At 42.1% G+C, this 24,780-nt stretch overlaps 1 protein-coding gene across 1 annotated transcript in view; it reads left to right on the plus strand.

The window, feature by feature from the left end:
* The window catches only part of LOC112108022 (sodium channel protein type 5 subunit alpha), a 263,352-nt gene that overhangs the window by 154,668 nt on the left and 83,904 nt on the right, over positions 1–24,780 (plus strand). The window contains exon 17 of the mRNA XM_026652176.2: positions 19,380–19,500. Coding sequence (XP_026507961.1) covers positions 19,380–19,500 — 121 coding nt within the window. The remainder of the gene's footprint in view (positions 1–19,379; positions 19,501–24,780) is intronic.

The raw sequence follows: 24,780 nt of genomic DNA on the forward strand, positions 1-24,780 counted from the left end.
TTAAATTATTTTAATCTACATCTTGTGATGCAGCACAGCAGTGTCACAATGAGTATCTGGTTGCATCCTTTTCAGATTGTCTTTTCAAGCACTAATTTTGGCTCCCTGAAGGATCAAATCATAGAAATCATTTTCTAAACCTCTGTAAAGTCCTTTCAGAGCCCTAAGAATGAACACCTTAAGACATATGACATCAAAACTCGCAGCTCTGAAAGAATGGGAGGAGATCAAGGAGACATTACATTGTTCCACCATCTTAATCTGCAAAAAGCAGCCATCTCACTAACGAGACCTTATAGGAAATTACCTTAAACTTACCATGTTAAAAGGTTTTAGAAATCAAAATGGGCCTGATCCAAGCCCCTTCAATGGCCCCTTTTGCACCACTCCACATGCTACCTGGGGTTCTTCTTCAACTTTGACCGTACTGCTCTTTCCAGTGGAGAGTGTAGCTTGTCTGAAACAGCATCTGGCTCAGTGTCTCTGCAATATTCTTAGACAGGTGGGCAACCTTTCAGAAGTGATGTGCCAAGTCTTCATTTATTCACATTTATTAAGGTTTCGCGTGCCAGTCATACATTTTAACATTTTTAGAAGGTCTCTTTCTCTAAGTCTATAATATATAACTAAACTATTGTTGTATGTAAAGTAAATAAGATTTTTAAAATGTTTAAGAAGCTTCATTTAAAATTAAATTAAAATGCAGCGCCCCCAGGACCGGTGGCCAGGACCCGGGCAGTGTAAGTGCCACTGAAAATCAGCTCGCGTGCTGCTTCGGCACACGTGCCATAGGTTGCCTACCCCTGCTCTTAGACTACATCTACTCTGCATGCTTCTCTTGGAGGTTTGTAGACTATGTACTCAGACTATGACACCTTAGAACGGGTTGAAGTAGCAGTGTAGATGGTGAGGCATCGCTTAGGTGAGTAGAGTACATACAAATCGCACCTGAGTTCATCCCTACACAGCTCTCTACTCACCCAGGCGGTGCCTTCCCATCTACACTGCTACTTTCAGCCATGTAGTGTCATACTGCCTCCACACTGCTGGAGCCTTTCCCTGTCAGAGGCAAAGACTCTAGCAGGGGGAAGGCAGCTGGGAAATGGGAAATCCACCCCGCTCACCATTGCTAGAGCCTTTTCCAATCAGAGGGAAAGACTTTGGCAGTGGGGAAAGTCTCTGGCAATCCCCTGCTGCTAGAGCCCTTCTGTGCCACAGTGAAAGACTCCAGCTGTGGAGAAAGGCTCTGGCAGTGGGAAGGAGCTAAAGTCTTAAACACTGCTTCCCCCGCCAAAGCCTTTCACTGACATGTGTAGCTACACTCCGCAGTGTGGACCCAGCTTGTTCTTCAGTGCAACTTGAAGCTACACATGCCCTACACGCAGCCAAAGGTGCAGTAGAGTGTAGATGTAGCCCAACGGTATGTCTACACAGCAGCCTAGGGTTGCCAGGCATCCGGTTTTCGACCGAAACACGCAGTCGAAAAGGGATCCTGGTGGCTCCGGTCGGCACCACTGACTGGGCCGTTAAATATCTGGTTGGTGGTGTAGCAGGGGCCCAGGGCTAAGGTAAGCTCCCTGCTTGCCTTAGCTCCACGTGGATCCTGAAAGCAGCCGGCAGGTCCTAGTGGCTCCTAGGCACATGGGCGGCCAGCGACACTCCGCACGCTGCCCCTGCCCCTGCCCCAGTGCTGGCCTCACAGCTCCCATTGACCGGGGAACTGTGGCCAATGGGAGCTGCGGAGGTGGTGCCTGTGGGCAGAGGGCAGTGTATGGAACCTCCCTGGCCGCCCAAACACCTAGAAGCCACAGGGACCTGATGGCCGCTTCCTGGGAGTCGCAGTAAGCACTGCCGGGACCGCGCACCCCAAACCTCCTCCTTCACCCCAAACCCCTCATCCCCAGCCCCACCCCAGAGCCCACACCCCCAGCCAGAGCCTGCTCCCCCTCCCACATCCTAACCCCCTGCCCCATCCCAGTGAAACTGAGTGAGGGTGGGGGAGAGTGAGAGAGAGTGACGGAGGGAGGGGGGATTGAGTGAGTGGAGTCAGGGCCTTGGGGAAGGGGTAGGGCAGGGGCGTGGCTTCTGGGAAGGGGCAGGGCAGGGGTGTTCAGTTTTGTGCTATTAGAAAGTTGGCAACCCTACAGCAGCCATCAGTGTGAGTTGCAGCTTGTGTACATGTGTTGTAGCTAGCTCACTAAAAATAGCAATGAGGATACTGTGGCACAGGCTTCAGAGTGGGCTGCACAAGCCTCCCTAACCCCCTGGAGTTCATACTAGCTTTGGCAACCCATGCTGAAGCCTGTGCCCCAGCGTCCTCTCTTCTATTTTTAGTGAGTTCGCTAGAGTACAGCTAGCACGAGTACACCACTCAAGGGGCAGATCCCACCCATGGCTGTAGTGTAGACATACCCTATGTGAAAAGTAGACCAATTTCAGAATCAACTAACAGCAGTCAAGCAAAAAAGTATAGCAGAATCTGAATCGGCTCAATCAATATCAAACATCCATCTGCAGCTCCTGGAAAACAGTCACCTCCTTAGAGGATAAAGCTGACGATGCTGAAAATATAAGCCCCCAATTCAATATATGCTTCCTGTGTCTTCCTGAAGTAGCAAGAAAAGCCCAGAATAAGTAACTTTTTTTGTCAATGGATCCCAATCCTCTGTCTACGTAGTATGCGGGTTGTTTATACCTCAGTGACAGCAGCAGTGCACTAATGTGAGGCTATATGCCAATGGCAAACCCAGTGGGCCTGACTGTGATCTCACATTTGTAGATGCTATTGACAGTGGAGTTACTCCTGATTTACCCTGGTGCAAGTGAGCTCAGAATCTGCACTGCAGTGACCAGTATGGAAAAGTGTTCTGTAAATGTACCACATGCACCGTTAAAGCTGTGATAAAGTTTTGCCTGGGTCCTGTGCGCTGCAGAAATAACACCTTCTATATTTTCTTACACAGTGCAATTTCGAGCCAGCAGCACTTGCTCAGCACTTGTTTTTGAAAAATGCCATTATTGGTTTGTTACAATGGAGTGGCTAATTGGGTCAGATGGAATGTGCTTGCCGCCTGCTGCCAGGAAGGAGTGCTTTATTGTTCCTTAGACTCCCTTAAAGCAGGCAAAGGTAACTTTAACTTACACCTCCCCTTGGGTTTCAGAATGGGCCAAATCCGACACCCGGCTGTGGCTGCTTTGTGCCACCCTGATTTTGCAAAGAAGCTGAAAAGCCAATAGCTTGAGCCGCCTGACGATTCCTCCTGAATGGGGAGATCCTTACATAGCACCAAGTGGCTGGAGTGGCTGCTAGGCCATCCCATCCCAGGATGTAGTATCGGGTGCAGGGACTGTTGTCTGAGGAAAGGTGGCATACCTTTGCCCATTCCCCGGGGGTCCTGCACAGTTCCAAAAAGGGCCTGATTTTGCTGTCTTCCTAGTTTCTCACCTGTGTAACTGCACTGACTCCAATGGTGTAACATAACACCTGATTTACTCAGGTGTCAGAAACAATCCCATTGAGTCCCATGGGAACTGAGCCTGCTGATGCCAGTATTGTACTGAGTCCCCCCAGAATACCAAATTGGTGTAAGTTACACTGGTTTTGCACACCCACTGAATACCAAATTGGTCCAGGTGACTCTGCTTTGCTACTTACATTCATTTTCTGATCCATGATTCTCCCCTTACACCTGTGGGTAGATTCTACTATCAGTTGCATGAGGGCAACTCCCATTGAAGTCAGTGGGAGTTTCATAGGTCCCCAATATCTAATTTACATTACTGTTTATGACATCAATAGAGCTGGTTGGAAACCAGAATTTCCATTCCACAGAAAATTCTGATATTTTGAAATGTGTTTTCATTTGGAATCAGAACTAAAAGTCAAAAATTCCCATGAGACAAGGTGGGTGAGGTAATGTCTTTTATTGGACCCGCTTCTGCTGAGACAAGCTTTTGCGCTTACACAGAGCCCTTCATCAGGTCTTGTAACTATCAAAATGTTTTGTTTTGCTAATGTGGAAACAAAATATAATATCATAATATATAATAAAATCATATTTAATATAATAAAAAGGTTGAAACAAAATGAAACTCTGTCAAAGCAGAACATTTTAACACTATCAAAATGAAATGAGAATGCAGAACATTTCATCAAAATTGATGCATTCCCACAAACCATTTCAATTTTGATGAAAAGCTGTTCTATCAAAAGAGTTTGGACCAGCTCTAGTCATCAGCTTTGAATCTAAATGTAAAGGGGCACAAGTTAATATAACTTACTTGCTGAGGAAAAATGCCTGGAAAAATAAGTGCAAGCAAATTAGTATGTCCTAGGGGAATAATTTGAACTTCATTGGCAAATATTAAACAACAAAATCTTTACATGTGTTTTCACATTCACATATGTGTAGGCATTTAGATTTGTTACATCAGTTTCATCAAGACACAGCAGACAGGACGAGAAGACTTGCTGTCAGTCTCTTCATTGATGTGATTAGAGCAGTCACACTGCTAACAAAGGTTTTAGGGTGCTCATTTAGTATAAGATGCCTGGAAATCTATTTCTCTGTAGCATAATGCCTAAGGTCCATGAAACACTGAAGGGCAATTAAAAAAAAAAAAAAAGCCTGGCACCGAAAGAACGGATATCAGGCATAGTTGACTTGACAACATGCATTTGGACAAGTGCTCAGACCATGGACTACACGTCAGTCACGGTCTACTGGGTGCCATTTCCTAGTATCCATATCCCCTCCACCCCCCCAGCAAAATGCTGCCCCAAAATGAGCATTTCTCAGTTTCTCCCTTTGGTAAAGAACACACTGCCACTCAACATTTTTGGTCCAGTTTCAAAATGACTTACATCCCAGGCCCAGAGATATGTGTGTGTGTATGCTTGAGAGAGAGAGAGAGAGAGAGTTTGAAATTGTCATGTCTGATAATAAATCCAAAATATCTAAATTGAAAGTAATGGCAACTAAAAGCCAGTCAGATGTTTTGTCATTTTTGGATGTAATAGCACGAGGCATTCTTGATGATGACAGAAATATTAAGCCTTAACTGACTGAAAAAGTCTGTGGTTATTTCAGTCACTCTCTTAAAGCACATTGTATTTCTAGGTGAACTTTAGAAGTACAACAATCTTCCAGAACTGAAACTTACATTGGAGGAGCCCATTTGTTTGAATTGCCCATATTATATTGTGGAGAGATCCCAATTACCAAAAGAAATATAAAGTGTCTAGTGATTAAACATCAGGATGCAATTTAGCAAAAGGTATTAGTTTGAACTCTGAACAATGAACACTTATGAAACACTTTCGCTGCCTATTTAAGCCTTTTGAATTGATAACAGGAGAAATTAAGTTTGTCAGTGCATCCCTTTGCCAAGTTCTCCTACTTAGACTAATTTTAAAACTGAACTCTGAGAAGAATGAAACTATTTGATTATGGACAATGTGCTGCTGGGTGTGGAAAATGATCTTAGACCAACTAAGACTGAGCGATTAGAATTAATACTCTCTACTTTTCCAGGCCACAGTTCAAACGCTTTAAATGTTCTGGATTAATCTGAGATAGAGCATTGCAAAAGTGTTCTATTTACTTTCCTGAGGGAAGGCATTTGGCAAAGGATCCATATCTTGTGCAGAGACTAGGAAGTTAGTTCAGCTGTGGCTGGGATGATAGGTACCCTCAGAAGTTTTAGATATGATCTTCTCCGATACCCAAAAACTGAAAAACAGTAGGACAGATTCTCAGCTGAACTGCCTTCAGCAGAGTTATGACAATTTACATCAGCTGAGGATCTGGCCAGCTTTAACTGCATTGATGTTTAAGGGCCAGATTCTTATACTCTGGCTCATGCTGACTACTCGTGGAGTAAGGTACTGTTTAGTATGAGTAAGTGTATCACAGTCTAGCTACAAATATCTGAATTCCCCATTGACTTTCAGGAAAAAAAATTTTTTAGAGATGATTTGGTGACCAAATTCTGCCCTCCAATACATGCACCTATGTAGTCAATGGGCCAACTTCTGCCCTTAGCTACACTGGTGTAAATCCAGAGTAAGGACTTAATTGACTTCAGCAGAGTTACTCCAAACATACACCAGTGCAACAGAACACTATTGGGTGTCCTGTACATATTACCTGAGGGCAAAATTTGACCCACTGACTTTACAGATGAGTATTAATTGTGTGCTACGTAACAAGCCTACATTTGGAGCTCACCAGCATAGCTCAGAGCTGGTATCTGAGCTGCTTCTTCTGCATCGTTTAGTGATATGCTTATCTGTTTCTTTTTATAAACCATGTTCCAGCTAAAGTTGTGCATGATGTCATCTTTTTAAAAACCAAATCACATAGAATACATGACCAGCAGTTTCTAATTATGAGTAAATTGTTCCTACTTCCTTTAGGACAGATTGTATCTGGCCTTTGCACAGATGAACAATGGGGAGAGTGGTATATAAGAATTGTTGAACTAGATTAGATTAGTGCTCCATCTACTCTGGTTCCCTTCTCACCAAAAGTCCCCAGTATCAGATATTTCAGACGAAGTGTACAAGAAACTCTTCAGTGACAGTTATGGAATATCCTGCTCTTAGGGAAAGTTTCCTCATAGTCCTGAACCATGAGGTATTATATCCCTTCCAAAGCATTTTCTTATTTTTTAATATTTTATTAATATGACTTGGGATACCCTTATTCTCATTCATTCATTCTCTCTCTCTCTCTGTGTGTGTGTGTGTGTGTGTGTGTGTGTGTGTGTGTGTGTGTAAAATGCATTTTTAAAATCCTGCTGAACTTGACCTCAAGATACCTTGTGGCAATGAGTTCCACAGATTAATTTTGGGTTGTGTAAAAAGTATTTCCTTTTACCCACTTTGAATTTGCCACCTCTCAATTTCATTTCATGTCCCCATATTCTTGCAGTGAGACACAGAGAGTTGAAGTTCCCAACCTACCTTCCCTAGACCATTCCTTATTTGGTATATTTCCTCCCTCCTTGCTTAGCCCACAGAATAGGCAGGTACAATTACAGTCTAGAGGCTCATTAAAGCACTGGGACTACACCTTCTATGCTCCCACAAAGGCACTGAGACCCTCAGAGGGGATAGGGAGGAAGCAGATCCATGGAATCACAGTGGGAGTAAACTGCATCACTGAGGGCATAAGCTGCCCCACATAAATGGGTGTGTCAGTGAGCGAGCCTCCCCTCTGTGCTGATGTGCTTCAGGAGGTGGCGTCACACGCCCCAAGGCAGAGCTGTGCCTCAAAGCACCATTCACCCCCAAGCTTTAACTGTTTGTTTGTGGTGTGGGAGTGAATTTGTTCCCCTGACTGCAAGATGCTAACAGCGCTGTCTTGGGGCAGCCCTTGTGTGTGCAGATGCACTTATTCAAGTGAAGTGATGGATTGGGTAGTATGTGAGGGAGAAGGAGGAAACCCTTCGATAACACCTGGGCAACTTAAATTTCTACCATTGGTTCCTTTTTTTTCACAATAGTTTCCTTGTGGCCCATGCTGAATGAGACAATCAAACTTACTTATAGATACATTCCTTCTCCCAGATCCTCCTTGCTCATTTCCCGGGCAGTGCTTTCCTTTGCAGTTTTCATGTCCTCTCTCTGTGACAGAGCTTTGGTCTCCTTTACTTCATGTGTGTTTACGGTTTAATCCTACACTGATATAAGCCTAAGCCAGAACTTCATCTATTCTTGCTCAATGTACTGTAGATACAGTTATCTGTCTGATGAAGGATATGTTCGAATGAACACAATACACAGTGATTACTCTCTCTGTGCATTATGATTCCCCTGTGGTACAATATAATTGCTGGTTTTAATCTGCTTTTTCATATAATTTGGGAGTAGCAGCCCTGCTTTACTGATGTGATTCTTCAAGTGTGGATGGGATGGTGCTCTTATGTATACATTTAAAACCAGCAACTTCATACCAACCCTCCTTTCCTCTTATCAGTCATACTGATCCGTATCTGTTTGGTGCTGGCCATAGTGAACATCTATTAGTAGGATCTCTGGTTTATGGTTATTTTTTCTCTCCTTTTTTAACCAACATTTTTAAAAAGTGAATTTAGCCTTTCTGAAAGATGCTTGTCTGACAGCTCTCCAGAGTGCAGTCTTCTATTTACTGGACTTCTACAACAGGTACATATAGGAAGCAATGCAAACTTCCTTACACAGCAGCAGAAATATGCACTGCTTTACTTATCTCCACAGCTAAGAGTTAGATAGATGGTAGTTTGGTTTTCGTTATCATTTAATTCTTGGCCTTTCTGATGAGGAAGGGTGCCCAATTACTGGGTGCAAATTGTTGCAAAGGAATGGTGCCAATCATGGTGATTTTATGATATCCATAGCTGTCCACTTGGAACAGGGCAGACATCTCCACTATTTCACATAGCCCTGTAAACAACCATGATATAATACCTATATTTGATCACTGCTGAACTGGGCCAGGTACAATGAAGCCTCCATGTTCCATTATTTGTGTTTTTAGCCATTCAGTCCCTCCTATTATTACATGTTTCACATTCAAAGACTGACTATTTGGAGGCCTTGCAGGTTAAAATGATCTGCCCGTCATTAAATCATTAATTACTGCCATGCTGACTTGTGTTCCTCCAGCAAAACAGTGATGTCATGACAGCCATCCTGCATTGGCTAAAGTTGTGATGTCATTATTGGCAGTATCCTCTTCCGACAGTAATGACATGACCATTTGACAACTTCCTACAATTATCCGGGTATTCTAATTCTTGACCATCTCAAGGGGTGCGGTGTATTCCTGAAATGCCAGCGCAAACCCCATGCTCTATATAAATCCCACTTAATCTCTCAAAATAGGTCTTCAGTTAGACTTAAGTGGTATATAGGCCTGGTGCTGGCCCTCTGCACAGGGGTAAATTTCACCCTCAGTGCACAGGACTGGATTAGTACTCTGCAATGTGTTCTGAGTAAAGGGCGGTTTGTAGTTGCCCTGTTCCAGGGGAGTCACAAATCAGTCCCTGTTTCTGCCTTGTTCCATTGGGGAAATAAACTGAGCCAATCCCTTTCCTGGTCCAGTTTACATGCCTCTCCAGGTCAGCTCAGCAGTGCTGGCCTGCAAGTTTGGGCAGGGAGGCTCTGTGCACTGCCCCCTCCCCGAGTGCCGGCTTTGCAGCTCCCATTGGCCGGGAAGCACGACCAATGGGAACTGTGAGGGTGGCGCCTGCAAGCGTGAGGGCAGTGCGGGGAGCCTCCCTGGCCACCCATGCGCCTAGGGGCTGCAGGGACCTGGCAGCTGCTTCCTGGGACCTGTGGTAAGCGCCGCCTGGAGCCCGCACCCCAACCCTCTGCCCCAGCCTGGAGCCCCCTCCTGCACCCCAAACCCTTCATCCCTGGCCCCACTCCAGAGCCCACACCTTCAGCTGGAGCCTGCACCCCCTCCCGCACTCTGAACCTCTCGGCCCCAGCCCAGAGCCATCTCCAGCACCCCAAACCCTTCATCCCCAGCCCCACCCCAGAGTTCGCACTCCCAGCCAGAGCCCTTACACCCCTTCTGCACCCCAACCCCCTGCCCCAGTCCACTGAAAGTGAGGGTGGGGTAGAGCGAGTGATGGAGGGAGGGGGGATGGAGTGAGCAGGGCTGGGGCCTCGGAGAAGGGACGGGGCAGGGGTAGGGGTGTTCGGTTTTGTGCCATTAGAAAATTGGCAACTCTACCCTCCATCCCAACCCTACCAGCATGAAAGCATGGTGCTAGCCCATGCGGGGCCCTAAGCAGGAATATTTTGGGGTCCCCCCATACCACATAATAAAAAGCAAATAGGAGTCCCCCTTGAGCTACTCGGGACCATAAGCAATTGTTTAATTTTCTTATGCTTAGCTTTGGCCCTGCATGAAGGTTTTTGTATTGCTTTATGTTTTCACTTTATAAATGAATAAAACAACTCAATTGATAAATATTAACATAACGCATATTGCTGTGGCAACTCAGCACTTGACACAAAAAATTAAAAACAAATTACATAAACCACCCACAGTGGGGAGCTTTACTGGAGATAAATCTACTGCTGCTCATGCCAGAAGAACAGATTGTCTAGAATCAAAACAAAACCAAAAACAGTCCCACGTTGAACAAAATAAAATAAATACACCTGGGTCTCTCTTTGGAACTGATGATGAAGCTTTGATGACCCTGCAATGTATACTGGAAATGGGGGAGATCATGCCAAATGAGAATGGGTTTACCAGGGCCGGCATCAGTTACTTGCAATACTTGAAGCTCACATCATCCCCTGATACTCAGAATGGGATTGCCAGCGATCCCCAGATTCATGGGACAGGCTGTTTTTTCCACAGGTCTTCCCCTCAAGTGTAGCTTTCAGGACAAATCAAAAAGTGCGTTGTAATGATGTTCCATCCTGATGCAGTATCACAGCACAATGGAATTTTGTCCCTATGGGACAGCTTTGGCACTACACAATAACATCATCACTAGTAACTGACATCATGTCATCACATGTCATTGTGAATGTCGTGGACAGGAGGGGGTTGGGAAGAGTCCCTAGATCTTGATGCCAGCCCCGGCAGTTAGTAAATAGTGAAAAGTTTTTGATTGACTTTACCTTCGCTATGCAAGGTAATAATTACTTGACGATTCTAATGTTCTTCAGATCAACGGAGTCACACAGTTTATTCTCAGACACGTCACAATTTCTCATGTCTACGGGTGCATAACCTTTAATGTACAAATGAACTTGAGACGTCACCCAGATTACACTAAACTTTCAACATGAAACAATTGTTTCTGTTGTTCTAGTGTTATAACCAATACTCTGCCATTAAGATTACTTGGTGCTAAGTCGCATGCACATTGCATTAAAAAACCTTTTATGGCTGAGTGCCTTACTTGTGTACAGTGTGCTTTGCATATTAGCCGCTCCCCTGTGTATTTTACTGTTTTTAAAGATATACTTTTAGGCATGTAACTTTCTGACTAAGACAAAACTGTAACCCAATGATTAGGGAGCGCTCTTTGGCCTTTGTGTACTGGTGCTGAGCTGTGCCTGGCAATTTTATGTAGTATATTCTTAAGCACAGGGTACAGACTTGGTCATGCATAATTTAATTTATTAAAGTTAAAATATACGTTAGACCTCATGCCCTCTGAAGCAGGAAACCAGTAATTTAATTTAAAATTAATTTGCTATGAAAGCAGAAAGACATTTGAAAGGACCGATACAAACTTGACATTCTGAGAACATTTGTATGAAAAGCAATTTACTTAACCAACCACTCTCCTTTTCTCCAGTGTTATTTCAGATAGTTATAGTTTTAATAAGAGATTTTTTCCCCCCTCACACCTCTTCTGCTGCCTTCTCCAGTGAGGTAGCTTTAGAATCAAGGAAGGTGGGGTATGACTTGTGGGGAGGGAGGGGACAGAGAAACTTGTTTAAAACATTATTGTTAAAATCCAGTTACACTTGTAATTTTTTTCTCAGCATGAAAGTCCCTCTTTAAGTATTTCAGCATAAGTCTTTGAAATCATCTTGAGCTTTATTAATATTTTAGTAGCAGCGGCAGTAATGACATAAAGTATGGTAATACTTTGTTAAGCTATTGGAGTTACAGGCTAGATTCTCAGCTGGTGTAAATCAGTGGAGCTATGCTGATTTATACATATCTAGCCTTACAAATTTAGGGTCCAATCCTACAAACGCAACCAGGCATAATTCTTAGTACTCTGAGTAATATAGAATTCAGCAGTAGTAATCATCACACCTGCTAATAAGTGTCAGAATTTAATGGCACTACTTGTAGTAGTAAGAACTATGCCGAGTAGTAACTATTGGCAGAATATGGCATTCGGTTTCATTCCGAATTGGGGCTCTGATTAAGCAGTCCATCCCTGTTCAGCAAAGCATCTGAGCGTGTGTGTAACATTAAGCATTTGGTGAAGTCTCATTGATTTTACTGGGCTCCAGAATGTACTTAAATGCTTTGCTGAATAGGGGTAGACTTAGTACATGAATTGGGGCCTATGTAGAAACATTCCAACGATAACGGAAAGCTGGCCATAATGCGAGAAGGTTTATGCTTCCCCATCATCTGCTTTAAGATTGTTTTATCTTTTTCGATGTTCTGTGGGTTTCCTTCCTCTTAAATTTGTATCTTTCCTTCTTTTCATGTGGTTTTCTTTCTACCATTAAGTACAGATGTGTACGGTACTATAGGATATTGCAGGCTTACCTACCTCCGGTGCTTATGCTAAGGCTGTCTAGCACTTTTGTCAGTAAAACTTTTGTCGGTCAAGGGTGTGAAAAAACACAACATAAGTTTCACCACAAAAGTGCCGGTGTGGACAGCACTATGCCAACATAGCTACTGCTGCTTCTTGGGGGTGTTTTAATTATGCCGACAGGAGAGCTCTCCCCCATCGGCATAGAGCGGTCACATGGGAGACCTTACAGCGTCACAGCTGCAGCGGTACAGCTGTGCCCCTTTAAGGTCTGTAGTGTAGACATAGCGTAAGTACCGCTGCCTGATTTTGTGACTGCAGATTGCATCTCTCGATTATTTGGCTGAACTGAAATCACCTCTTTGTGTTGTTTTCGGTCACTGGAGACAAATTCTCTCACAAAAAATAGAGATGAAAATGGACAAGATTGCAGGACGATTCCTCCCTCTAACAACAATGCCTGAGAAGAAGGCGTCTCCCACTTTTTTTTTTACAGCAAAGCATCTTAACATATACAATTGCTAAGCCTGAAAAGTTACAGCATAAGCATGTGTAATCTTGTTGCTTGCCATTTTGCCTTAAAGAGTCATCCCTCAGTAAGTATAGTTCTAGCTGAGGAGTTCTGCTTAAGAAATAAAAACATGCTGCCAAAGAACAAGAAAATAAACATATCTAGGATTATCTCCAGCAGGAAAAACAGCTGCCACTAAAGGGGCAGCAATGCAAAAGCCCAGGAGTCCGGAGTCAGACCTCTGAGATTTGTGAAGAGTTAAGTGAGTTGTACGTGGATAAGCAATTGAAGGCTGAGCTGCCGCCACCACCACCGCCACCACTACTACTAGGGCAAAAAGAGGTAACAGAAACAACTTTCCTACCTGATATTGCATGCAATCAGTAGCTCAAGATAATAGTGCATGCGATAGAGGTTAAGGTGGGTTTATTTGGTTTGAAAAAACAAAGAACCTCTCCAATGGCAAGGAAGAAATAATAGGTAATAGCTTTGGTAGCCTTTATAAAGGAGCAGAGGTTCTTTATAAAAACACTGAAGAACTTGGAAAATGCATTAAAAATAAAAATATTTGCAACTGGTATCCAAGTGGTATCAAGAAATGCAACCCATGGAAGAAACTGTAATGTTACCATCTGTGGCTTTAGGATCTGAGATGCATGCTATTCCCTTCTGAAAAGTGACTATGTAAACAAAGAGCTGTTTCTTGGATGCTGTCAGAGCCATGTCTGCTGATTTCATTGGATTAAAATAAGTTTTTGTTCCTTTTTAGCACTGCAGAGCCAACACACAGCTATGAGAATTTAAGCACCTAGTGCACAAATAATAAATAAATAGTAATCCCTGGTGTAATTCAGTTGGTGTCAGCTAAAGTATGGGTTTCCAACTGCCTCTCAGACTTCTCTGGGAGGTATGCATATTATTTCATGAGTTTGGTAGAATTACTGTGGTATTGCACGAAGTTTGACAGTCAATAACAGAACAAAAATACTGACAAATTGTTTCACTACACTAGGTGACACCAGTGCTTTAAAGTCCAATTATGCTAATTACCTATTTGCTTTTTTCCCAAAAGAATTTAACATCTGATAGATAAATCTGTAGATAGAGATTGGTATTGTGTTCTGTTTGAAATCTGGAATTCCACGTTTTGAGATGTATTATTTTTATAGCTCTCATGTTGTTTGAAGGTAGGGACCACTAGAGTTCCGTGGTAACTGAACTGGAGGAAGGGAAAGAAGGTTGTTCAAAGAGGCATAATTTTAAGGTCCATGCTTACAAAAATGACTATTCCCCACCCTCAACATAAAATACTTAGAGTCTGAACCCTGCAAAGGTCACAGGGAGGGATTTCTGTGGTATTCCAGGAAGCATGGAACATTCACTGAGCCAGTTCATCCTTTCTATACACATTGATTCCTACTTGTAATACTATGACTAGAAAATTCACTAGCCATAAAAACATTTAAATTAGAGATATTTACACTGGTTTAGTTAGAATAATTCTCAGTTTTTCATTTGAACCCTTGTCCCCAGATTAAAAGGGCCCTGAATTTAAAAAGAGGGAGACTCAGAAACAATTGATATTCCAGCCTCAGGAAAAAATACATTCTAAAGGATGTAAGATCACAAGCTAATAAGATCTAGAGATACCATTGGCTGAAGATGTAAGTCCATCTCTGGAATTGTTTGGTGTAAGGAGTGAAGCCTTCTGCATGTCACCTAATAGTGAGGAGAACCTAATTTCAGGTTTACATTATGTTAGTCTGTTGTTTTTTCTGCCCCCCCTTCCTAAACTGTAAGTTTTAATTTCTCTACAGAGAGAGAAACTTGCACTAAAGCAGGAAATTGGAAAATTATGTCCTTTGTTAATTTTGGAATGAAATGCTATGATTCTACAGGAATATTCTAGCTGTGATATATTCAACAACATGGTGATAAAACAATAATCCCATTTCCTCCCTCACCTTTAAATGGGTCCCAGAATACAAATGCCATCTTCATCTAGTAAAATACAACTGTTTCTATTTGTGGCTGCTCAAAAAGAGGTGGCAAAACGTGGCAGTATTCCATGGAACACTGGAAACCAAACGGAAGTTCACATCAGGCTGTGAATTCCAGCATTAAAGAGTAAAGCCCAAAGGATGCTATTTTTGAAGGTCGGAGTCTGCATGGACATTAAATGCCTAGAGTCCTACTCTTCACAAATAATCTCTGTGAGGTCTCATAGGGCAAATAAGGACAAGCTGATCTATTTGATAAATGTCCTAGGAACTTGTGAGTAGCCATATAAAGTAAATAATTGTTAAGAAGTCTCTTAACAGATTTGTTAGGCCCAAGAGAGAGGATTTTCAGTGATTCATTCAGTAAGAGGAAGTCATAAGAAGCATTGAATGTGTTGGGAATAAAACAATGTTGATGTCAGTAAAGAATAAATTATATGATTAAAAATTCATCTCATATGAACTGTCAGAGGCATTTGAGAAATAGAATCATTGATGTTGGAGATGGAAAAGACCTGTTAGGATGATCCAATTCATCTTCCCTATTGAATATTGTCCCATCTATCTTTAAATGTCTCAAGCAACTGGGATTTCACCATTTCCCAAAGAAGACTATTCTCCAGCCTAATAGATTTAATTGGCAGGAATGTTTTCCTGATAACTAGCCTAAATTTTGCCTTTCTGAATTTCATCTCATTATTCATTTCTACTATCATAAATCATTCCTCTTCTTTCATGAATTAATACTTTTTAAATTTTAGAATACTCTTATAACCTCCCCCCCCCCCATTTAGTCTACACTTAACTAAACTACACATATTAATCCTCTTGTTTAATCATTCCTCCAACCAAGCCCTCCATCCCACTAGTCATTTTTCTTGTTTTTCTTTCAACTCCTTATTTATCTCATTTTGGTGTTGAGATACGCAGAACTAATACAGTACTCCAGGTATAGGAACCCAACATCTGCATAGAGAATAAATATTACCTCTGATGTTAAGACATGATGCTTCTGTGTATGCAGTCCAAAACCACATAGGTCTTCTGCATTGCTATATCCTGCTGTAAATTCATGTCTAATTCGCTTTCCGCTGTTACTGCAGGTGTGTCTTGGAGTCACAGGGGTCCATGTTTCTCCTTTCCACTGAATGTCTGTGCTTCAGATATCTTTTCCATGGATGTACCGGTTTGTACTTTTCCAAGACCAGCCCTCATTTTCCATCCATGTTTCTAATCTCTCTTCCTCTGTCCTTGCTGCAGGTCACCACTCCTCCCAGTTTAATATAATCTAGTAATTTTACTGTTCAGTCCCTCTTCTACATCATTCACAAAGATAAGACTGGACCTAACACTGATCCCTGGAGTAAACCACTATATACCTCCTCTTTCCTAGTTGCCGTTTGTCACTATCTTATGTTTATGGTCCTTCAGATATCTGTCAATTAATTTGACAGTGGTTGAATTCAAGATAATTAGAATTAATGTTAAGAGTAGACTTTTGTGTGACACTGAATCAGATGTTTTACTAAGATTCATGTGTTGTATCTGCCATTTTCCTGCCATCCACTAATTTTGTGAAATAAGACTGGGATTTCAGGATACCCATCAACTTTCAATGGGAGTTGGGCATCCTGACACCCTGGAAGAACTTGCATTTTGGCACCCCAGCCGCTGCTGCCTCCCTGGGCTACCCACCCACCCCCCACCACCCCTGATTCCTGCTGCCTGCCCCAGCCCCCAGCCCCCACCCCAGGTCATCTCTCCCTGTTCCCTGGGCCCACTGCCTCCCCGGGCTCCCCCCCCAAATTGCCCTGAGCTTCCTTCCGTGGCCTCCCACCCCAGGCTTGCCCCATTCCTTGTCTCTTGACTATGGTGCCCCTTGACCACAGTGCCCTGAGCAGTTGCCTTAGCTGACGCAGGCTCGTGAGACTCTGGCTGCAGGGCTGTAAAATTGCTGTGTAGTTGTTTGGGCTCTGGCTGGAGCCTGGACTCTAGGATCCTCCCCGCTCATGGGATCCCAGAGCTCAGGCTCGAGCCCGAGAGCCTGAACATCTACACAGCCATTTTTAGCCCCACAGCCCAAGTCCTGCCAGCCAAAGTCAGCCATGGCCACGGCCATGCCACAGGTCTTTTATTCCAATGCAGATATATCTCTAGTGGCCTTTAGGGGAGACCTTACACCAGTGGAAGATCTGGCATAGCAGAGTTCTGTTCTGTCAAATCTCCTCCATTCATGCCCTGCCCCTGACATGCCCTCTCTTTCTCCTTATGCCAGGGCAGCTGGCATAGGAGGTGACAGCTATCCCAGCGGTATGCCAGTAAAGAGAATTCCCCTGCCCAAAGCCATTTTACAATGCTGTGGTGCACAGTGGCCTTGATGGTCTAGAGAATCCACCCTTAAGCCTTTATAAATCTATCTACAGTTCATGGTTCCATTATCCTCTAGGAGTTTACTGATTTTGTTCACTTAATATTTATTCCATTACTTTAATAAAGATCTACAAACAAAGACTTAATGAATAGCAATTGCCGGGATCATTCTCCTTTCCTTTCTTCAAAGTGCAGGACTATATTTGCTGGTGTGTAGTCTTCTGGTCTCTTCCCACTTTTCCATGAATGTTCAGTAATGATTGTCAGTGGTATGTTAATTTTGTCAATTCCCTTTGTGCCCTAGAATGTATATTGTCTGAACCTGCAGATTTATGTATATTCAGATGTTCTCAGTTTGTCTTTACTTGCACTTTAACATATATTATTTTTACAGGATCTTCCTCACTTCTTACTAGGCCAGACTTTTGTTATTTTTCATGTTGAACATAGATTTTGAAAAGGAGATAATTATCTTCATCATATTTGAGTTGTCATTAATGACATCTCCTTCATCAAATGTTACTTTGTCTCTAGAAAATATCTTTCCCTCCTTATTCCTTTTAGCTAGACGAGTCAGAATTTTTCATCAAAATGATTTTTTGATGAAAAATACCATTTTTGGCAATATTGAAATGTTTAGAAAAGCATGTCGATTTTTGGGTCCTGGTACCAAACTGAGTCTGTTCTCGCCATCTGACACTTTCTCTCTACTGGTAGGAAGTACATCCAAAATGGTTTCTCTTCTAGTTGGAGTTTCTACTTTTTTTTATCATAAAGTTGTCTTGTAGTGTATGTAACTTAGGAAGCATTTTAACAATCCATGTTTGGCTGTGTTTATAACCCAACTGGTAAATGGCCAAATAAAATCCCTCGTGAATGGGTATCCACTGGTTCTGACTGCGCTGAAAGTTGGCCCAGCTTTTTTTCATTCTTGTTCTCATCTAGTCTTGGTAGTCTCTAGACAGTGAGCCACTCTCATATTTTCATTCTGAATAGGGATTTTTAGAAGCTTTGCCCAATTAAGTCTGTGATTAACTTTATTTTTGCCCTCTCTTTTGAAATGATATTTTTCTGCTTTTTAATTATTTGTAACCCTTTTTCACAGGGAATTCAGAGAATTGTAAACCCTGTCCAAGACCTGTGGGTTGTTGTAATTAATTGCAGATGAATAGGTTTCGTCCCACTTTGTAAGCATTTCTGGAGTGATCAATTTGGTCCACTTTAATATAACTTTAGCTTCTGCTTTAATGTGGCTGTAGATTTTACATGGACTGTGTACATTGGAAAGCAGAAGGCTCATTTTCACATTAATAATAAGTATTAAAGTTTTAGTTGTTCTTTAACTGCATCATCATCCTCATTAAAAATATTTTGCATACACATCCCACCTTTCACCTGAGTATCTCAAAGTATTTTACAAGCATGGGTAAGTATTATTATCTCATCTTGTGGATGGACATAATAGTATTACAAACTGAGGCTCAAATAAATTCAATGGTTTATTAGAAATTACAGAGTGAGTCACTGAATGAATAACCTATGCCTCCTGACAGTTATTGTTTTGTATTATTGTATTGCCTAGTAGACCCTAGCCAGCATTGGAGCTCCATTGTGACAGGCACTATTACAACACATCATATGACACACTCTGCCCTTAAGAGTTTATAAGCTAAACAGACAAAACAGGCGATGCTTCAGGAAAAGGGATTAATATACCCATTTTACAGATGAGGAACTGATATGTAGAGAGAGGCAGTGTCACCTTGGGCAAGTTTCTGAAAGTCCCAGACCCAGGAATGAAACCAGATCTCCTAATCAAGTACCTTCACCACTAGACCACATTTCCTCATAATAGGGTCGCATGCTCTGTTCCAGTGCATGAGGTATGAGGAAAGGACATATGCCACAAAAAAATTGCTAGGGGCTCTCCCATGCTAAATCTCAAGATATGATTATGTTACAAAAGAGAGCTTTATTTTAATGAATAGGTAAAGTTTTAAAATAATACCTCTCAAGTTTTATCTTATGAATAATTTTATTGTAGATAACATGGTGATGGGCTGACAATAAACACACAGAGGAGCAAGTAGAATTATTATCACAGATGATGGACGCTATATACAATGCATGGCAGTTTTTTCCTTTGTTATAATTCTTTGCTGAGATATTGTTCAGCTGAATTCAAAACACAGCAGCTTCCTTAAGGGAAAATTGATCAATTTGTTTTCCTCATCTTTGCCCCTGTTGCCCACAAGCTTGATGAAATCAGTCTCTCTGAAGGCAGCACAGTGGATTTGGGAAATTCTGCAGAGCTACTGGAACAGATCCCCGACCTGGCTGATGATTTAATGGAACCTGAGAACTGTTTTCCAGAAGGTAAGGACCTGCTTACTTCACTGTGATTGTAAAGTGTAAAACATGTCTCCACATTAACACCAAGGTGTTCTGGCTACTTGCATTAGTATTTCACCGATGTACTTCATTTCACAGATACTGTTATGCTCCAAACACATACGCAATAGGCAGCAGTTACTTGTTAACATTTGTCTGTGAATTTCTAAAGCCTGATAAGACTGGAAGCCTAAATTGCTGCATAGCTTTTAGCTTGATAGGCTTTTTGCATCATACTTTGTGCTGTGCAGCTTATTTTATGAAGTTGTTTTGACCTGGCTTTGTGTCTTCAAAGACGTGTGTGTACTCAGAATTGGTACACAACTAATCTGAGCTCACTGGAAGGTAATGGGTTAGTAGATACCACCTAGAAAGTTCATGATTCCCAGGGATTGATTTGTATTTATTTTCCTGGCTGCTCCTTACTGTTGTTTGAAAGTAACTAAAATGTATTGTAAAAGACATTAAGATTAGCATGCTCACTAACTTTGATCTGACAGATGGTATGATACAAACAGGGCATTCAAGTAAATTATATTAGATAGTATCCTAATGCTTTTATGTATCCATCTTTAATATCAAAATATGCCAGCATTTTACCAATTTAAACTCCACCCATCACTGAAATGCAGGGATAAAGCACAACAACTGTATTGAGAGCCCTTAGCTTTAGCTAAATCCTTAAGGGAAATGTCTCTCAAATGCGGTTTCTTCTCAAAGTGAGTTTCTATTCCAATTGATTTTTCAATTAGATTCCACAGTTCCATTAGTTCTTTGTGGGGGAAAGACAGTTAGGTGAATTTTAGTTAATCAATGAGTTATATTCCCTTGAAAATTCAAGGAGTATTATACTCAGAAACAGGGCAGCTCAGATGGGATCAGACAGGGATAATTCCCAGGGTATTTGAGAGCATGTGAAATCAGCAAAAATGTGTGTCTGAGTGTGAGAGAGATGATTGAATGAGGTAAGGGAGCCCTGCAGGGCTTACAAATGTCTCTAGGACCTAAATATTTTCTTGGCAGCTCTGCTTAAAAGCAATAGTCAAAGAGTAACGCAGTTAACTGAAGATAGCATGTACTATGCTGCAGCTATTCCAGTCAATACAATAGATTAGATGTGGTGTTTCCATTCTCTCATAACAGACTTCTTATTGCGGCGAGTGAGCAGTGAGCCCTATTGCTTACTGCAAAGTTGCAATTATAATGGCACACAAAAATCCTACATTGAAAGAACATTATTACAGTTGCAAAATCAAGCACTCAAGGTTAGGGGTGCCAAAATTAAGGTTGCTCATGCTTCATGGTACAGTCTTTAATTAGAAGATAATTCACGGCCATGAAAAACGCGTCATGGACTGTGAAATCTGGTCTCCCTCCGTGAAGTCTGGTCTTTTGTATGCTTTTACCCTATATTGTGCAGATTTCAAAGTGGGGAACAGCATTTCTCAAATTGGGGGTTCTGACCCAAAAGAGAATTGCAGAGGGGTCAGAAGGTTATTTTAGCAGGGTCGTGGTATTGCCACCCTTACTTCTGTGCTGCCTTCAGAACTGGGTAGCTGGAGAGTGGCATCCATTGGCCAGGGGCCCAGCTCTGAAGGCAGCACTCCACCAGCAGCAGCACAGAAGGTTGGCAATACCATACTATGCCACCCTTACTTCTGCGCTGTTGCCTTCAGAGCTGGGTCGGCTGGAGAGTGGCGGTTGCTGACTGAGGGCCCAGCTCTGCAGGCAGCAGCGCAGAAGTAAGGGTGGCAATACCATACCAGGCCATACTTACTTCTGCGCTGCTGGTGGTGGCGGCTCTGCCTTCAGAGCTGGGTTCCCGGCCAGCAGCCGCCACTCTCCAGCTGCCCAGCTCTGAAGGCAGCGCCGTCGCCTGGAGCAGCTCAGAAGTAAGAGTAGCAGTACTGCAACCCCCCCCCCCACAACAACCTTGTGACCCCTCCCCCCAACTCGTTTTTGGGTCAGGATCCCTACAATTATAACACCATGAAATTTCAGATTTAAATAGCTGAAATCATGAAATTTATTATTTTTAAAATCTTATGACCATGAAATTCACCAAAATGGACCGTGAATTTTGTAGGGCCCTAAAGATAACTATACAAAATATTTTTTCCAGAGGATCCCTGCTTCATTCAGTAAATTAGTAATTATTTAATATTTCACCATCCTTTCTCCTCCTGAAGTTCCCAGCCTCATTAACTATACATCTTTTAACATCTGCAACAAATTAGGCAGGGATGTACAAACAGCCACCTCTTTACTAGACAACCCTGATTCTTTCTGAGAGCACCGTCCCTCAATATAATTAACAATTCTTAAAAAAAAAACAGAAATCCTTTCATATGGAATCATATAGCTCCACTCAGGTCATCAGCTCATTTTGAACCTTTAGATCCACAACACAGACATCTGCCACTTAAGCTAACACAGTAACTGGTAGCAATAGTAAGCTGTTATCTGCTCTGTGGACCAGCACTAGAAGAGGATGAGAGACAGGTTTTGCCAGTTGTGAAACCACTATATGCTGGCCGCAGATGAATGTAGAATGTTGACCAAAACTGTCTGTGAATTTGATATGACTATTTAAATTTGAACAAGAGAGGATCCCTGCAGAATACCCTACAGCTCAGAAGTTAGGGCATTCAGCTTCAGCATGCCAGACACAAGTTCAAATCCCTCCTCTTCATTAGGCAGAGGGGGAATTGAACTGTTTTGTTTCATCAAGAAAACCAAAAAAATTGTGATTTGGTTCAGTCCAAAATTAATTTTTTTTTCTTCAGCCAGTGGGTCATTCTTACGGCCAGTTAGTGTGAAAGCAGCATCCACTCAGTGCCAGCTATTTTGGCATTTTTTCCTCCAGATACATTGCAACATTATGGTGCTGTTACTTCCACTGGAACGTGTTCTCTCTGCATTGCTAGCAGAATTGCAACTGGTGCATTATCTTCTGTGCCTCAGAGAAGGTCATTCAAAGAGAACCACTGGTCCGAGTTTTCTCCTCACTCCGAGTCTAAGAGGGGAGCAATTTCTCTTTGAGCACCTTCACATGTAAATTTGAAGGTACAGACCCTTTAAACTTAGCAGTAGGCTCAAAAAAATCTTCAGAGGAATTGCTGGAGTGGATGCCTTGCTCAGCAAGCACTTAGTACCAACTAACAATATCTCCGTTTTGTTTTGCTTAAATTATAAACTTCCATGAAAGTATATGACATCCACAACCTGATGTTTCAGAAACAATTAGAGTAGATATCATAGCTGGATAATTCAGTGGCAAGGTGAAATAAATCTGAATATCATCTGAATAGCAATGAAAACTCAAGTCACAATCCCTAATAATTGCAGCTAGTGGCAATTTTTAAAAACAAAAGAGAAAAGGGGCCTCTGATACATCCCTGAAAAACACTGCAGCACAAATCTTAAACTGGCCCATCACGACTGTCACCAGATGATGTTTCAAGTATGATTAAAACCAAGCCAAGGCCAACAAAAGACTCTGAACATGCCAACAGGATACAGTGATTAACAGTGTCAAATATTGCCAAGAGGTCCAAAGAAACTAGAATAGAAAGAGACCTGGATACGTTGCATTCAGTTGACTGTTGGGTGCCTTCCACACAACAATCTTTGTGTTATGGTGCAGTCTTAAATCTGGGAGAGAAAAAGTTAGTAGTTGACTTTGAATCACTCTTCAAGTATTTGAGATGGAAAGCACCAGATTTGAGAGTGGGCTGAAGTCAGACATCTCCTCAGCTACTGAAGTTGGCTTCTCCCACATAGGCCTTATTATTATAGCGTGTTTAAAATGTGATGGAACAATTCAAAATTAAATGGATACATTCACAACCTTTTATTTTTAAATGCCTAAACGGAATAGGGGTGGAGGGAATCCGTAGTCTGCAAACCCATTTGCACTGAACCATATGGGTAAATTGTGGCTTTGTAACAAGCCCATGTATGCATTATCCTAAGAGCAGATCGGGACACAGATTGTGATTTAGAGGCACTTTTCCTGGATTTGGGGGTGGAGGGGAAATTACCCTGTGCCAGCCACTGTCTGGCACAGCCTACAGCCCCGGATGTGCCAGTACAGCTGTGCTAGCCAGTGCATTTATGGAGCAACGACTCCCCCCAGTCCTGTCCACATGCATGGGAGGGAGAACATAGTGGGTCTCTGCAGACAATTGGGAGTGCCTTGTACCCCACCTCCTCTCCCGCACAGATGCGCAGGACTGGCCATAATCTGGCCCATAGCAACCCTGCTTGGAAAAAATATGTTATCGCAGAGTTCTAAGTATATGACTATAGGAGTTTATATTTTGGGGGAGTTCTCTGGCCTATGTTGTACTTGAGGTGAGATTAGATTATGACAATGACCCCTTCCGACCTTGGAATCTATGAATCAGTGAATCGCATCAATACTGGTACATCCTTACGTGTTCTACAGCAGCCCAAACTTCTTGCTCAAATATAGTCAACTTTTATTGGGTTGAAAAGTGAGTGTAATTAGGACCTTATGCCAAAAGGTAACTACAAAATGGCTTTAATTTAAATATATCAATAACCAAATTTATTCTACCAAATATTACTCAAGTGCAGGTTATTCTGTGCCATGTCATGCAAGAAATTAATCTGTTTTCTTTATTTACAACAGATAATCAGCATCCCGGTCCAACTGATGCAGTTTTGACTGTTGTGTTTGTATTTAAAAGTAGTTCTGGGTATTAAATAACTGTGGATTTTTGACAAAGGGTCTACAGAAAGCCTCAGTGTCATTACAAATCAAGTTTTTAGTGTGAACCTCATGCTTGTGTTTTAGCCTCTAAGGTAATATATTAATATAATAAAGCTGACTCTAATGAAGATACTTGTATCAGAATGCACAAAGGTAGTGAAACTGGGTCTGATAGCTCCATAGTTTCTAGTTCCCTTAACAGGAGATTTGCATTCAAGTTTTCCAATGTGCAAAACAGAATATTTACACAAGCTGCACTGGAAATTTGCTATTGCTTTTCCATAATTCATTTGTCGTTATGGCAGACATTTGAGTAAGAGCTTTCTCTCTCACAATCTAGTACTGCCTTCTACCTGTACCTGCAGAGAAGTCTGATGTATAGGATACATCACACTCTGCTCACAAGAAAGCTATTGTCAGGTCACAAATTGAGCATTATGTAATTTATGATTTCACTACAGGAGACCACAGTGGGCGAAGGGAATAACTCAGTAGTTATGAAAAGCAGGGAAAAGGTAAATGACATT

The sequence above is a fragment of the Terrapene carolina genome, unplaced genomic scaffold, assembly GCF_002925995.2.
Source record: "Terrapene carolina triunguis isolate 2854851 unplaced genomic scaffold, T_m_triunguis-2.0 Scaffold111, whole genome shotgun sequence".
NCBI classification, from domain to species: Eukaryota; Metazoa; Chordata; order Testudines; family Emydidae; genus Terrapene; species Terrapene triunguis.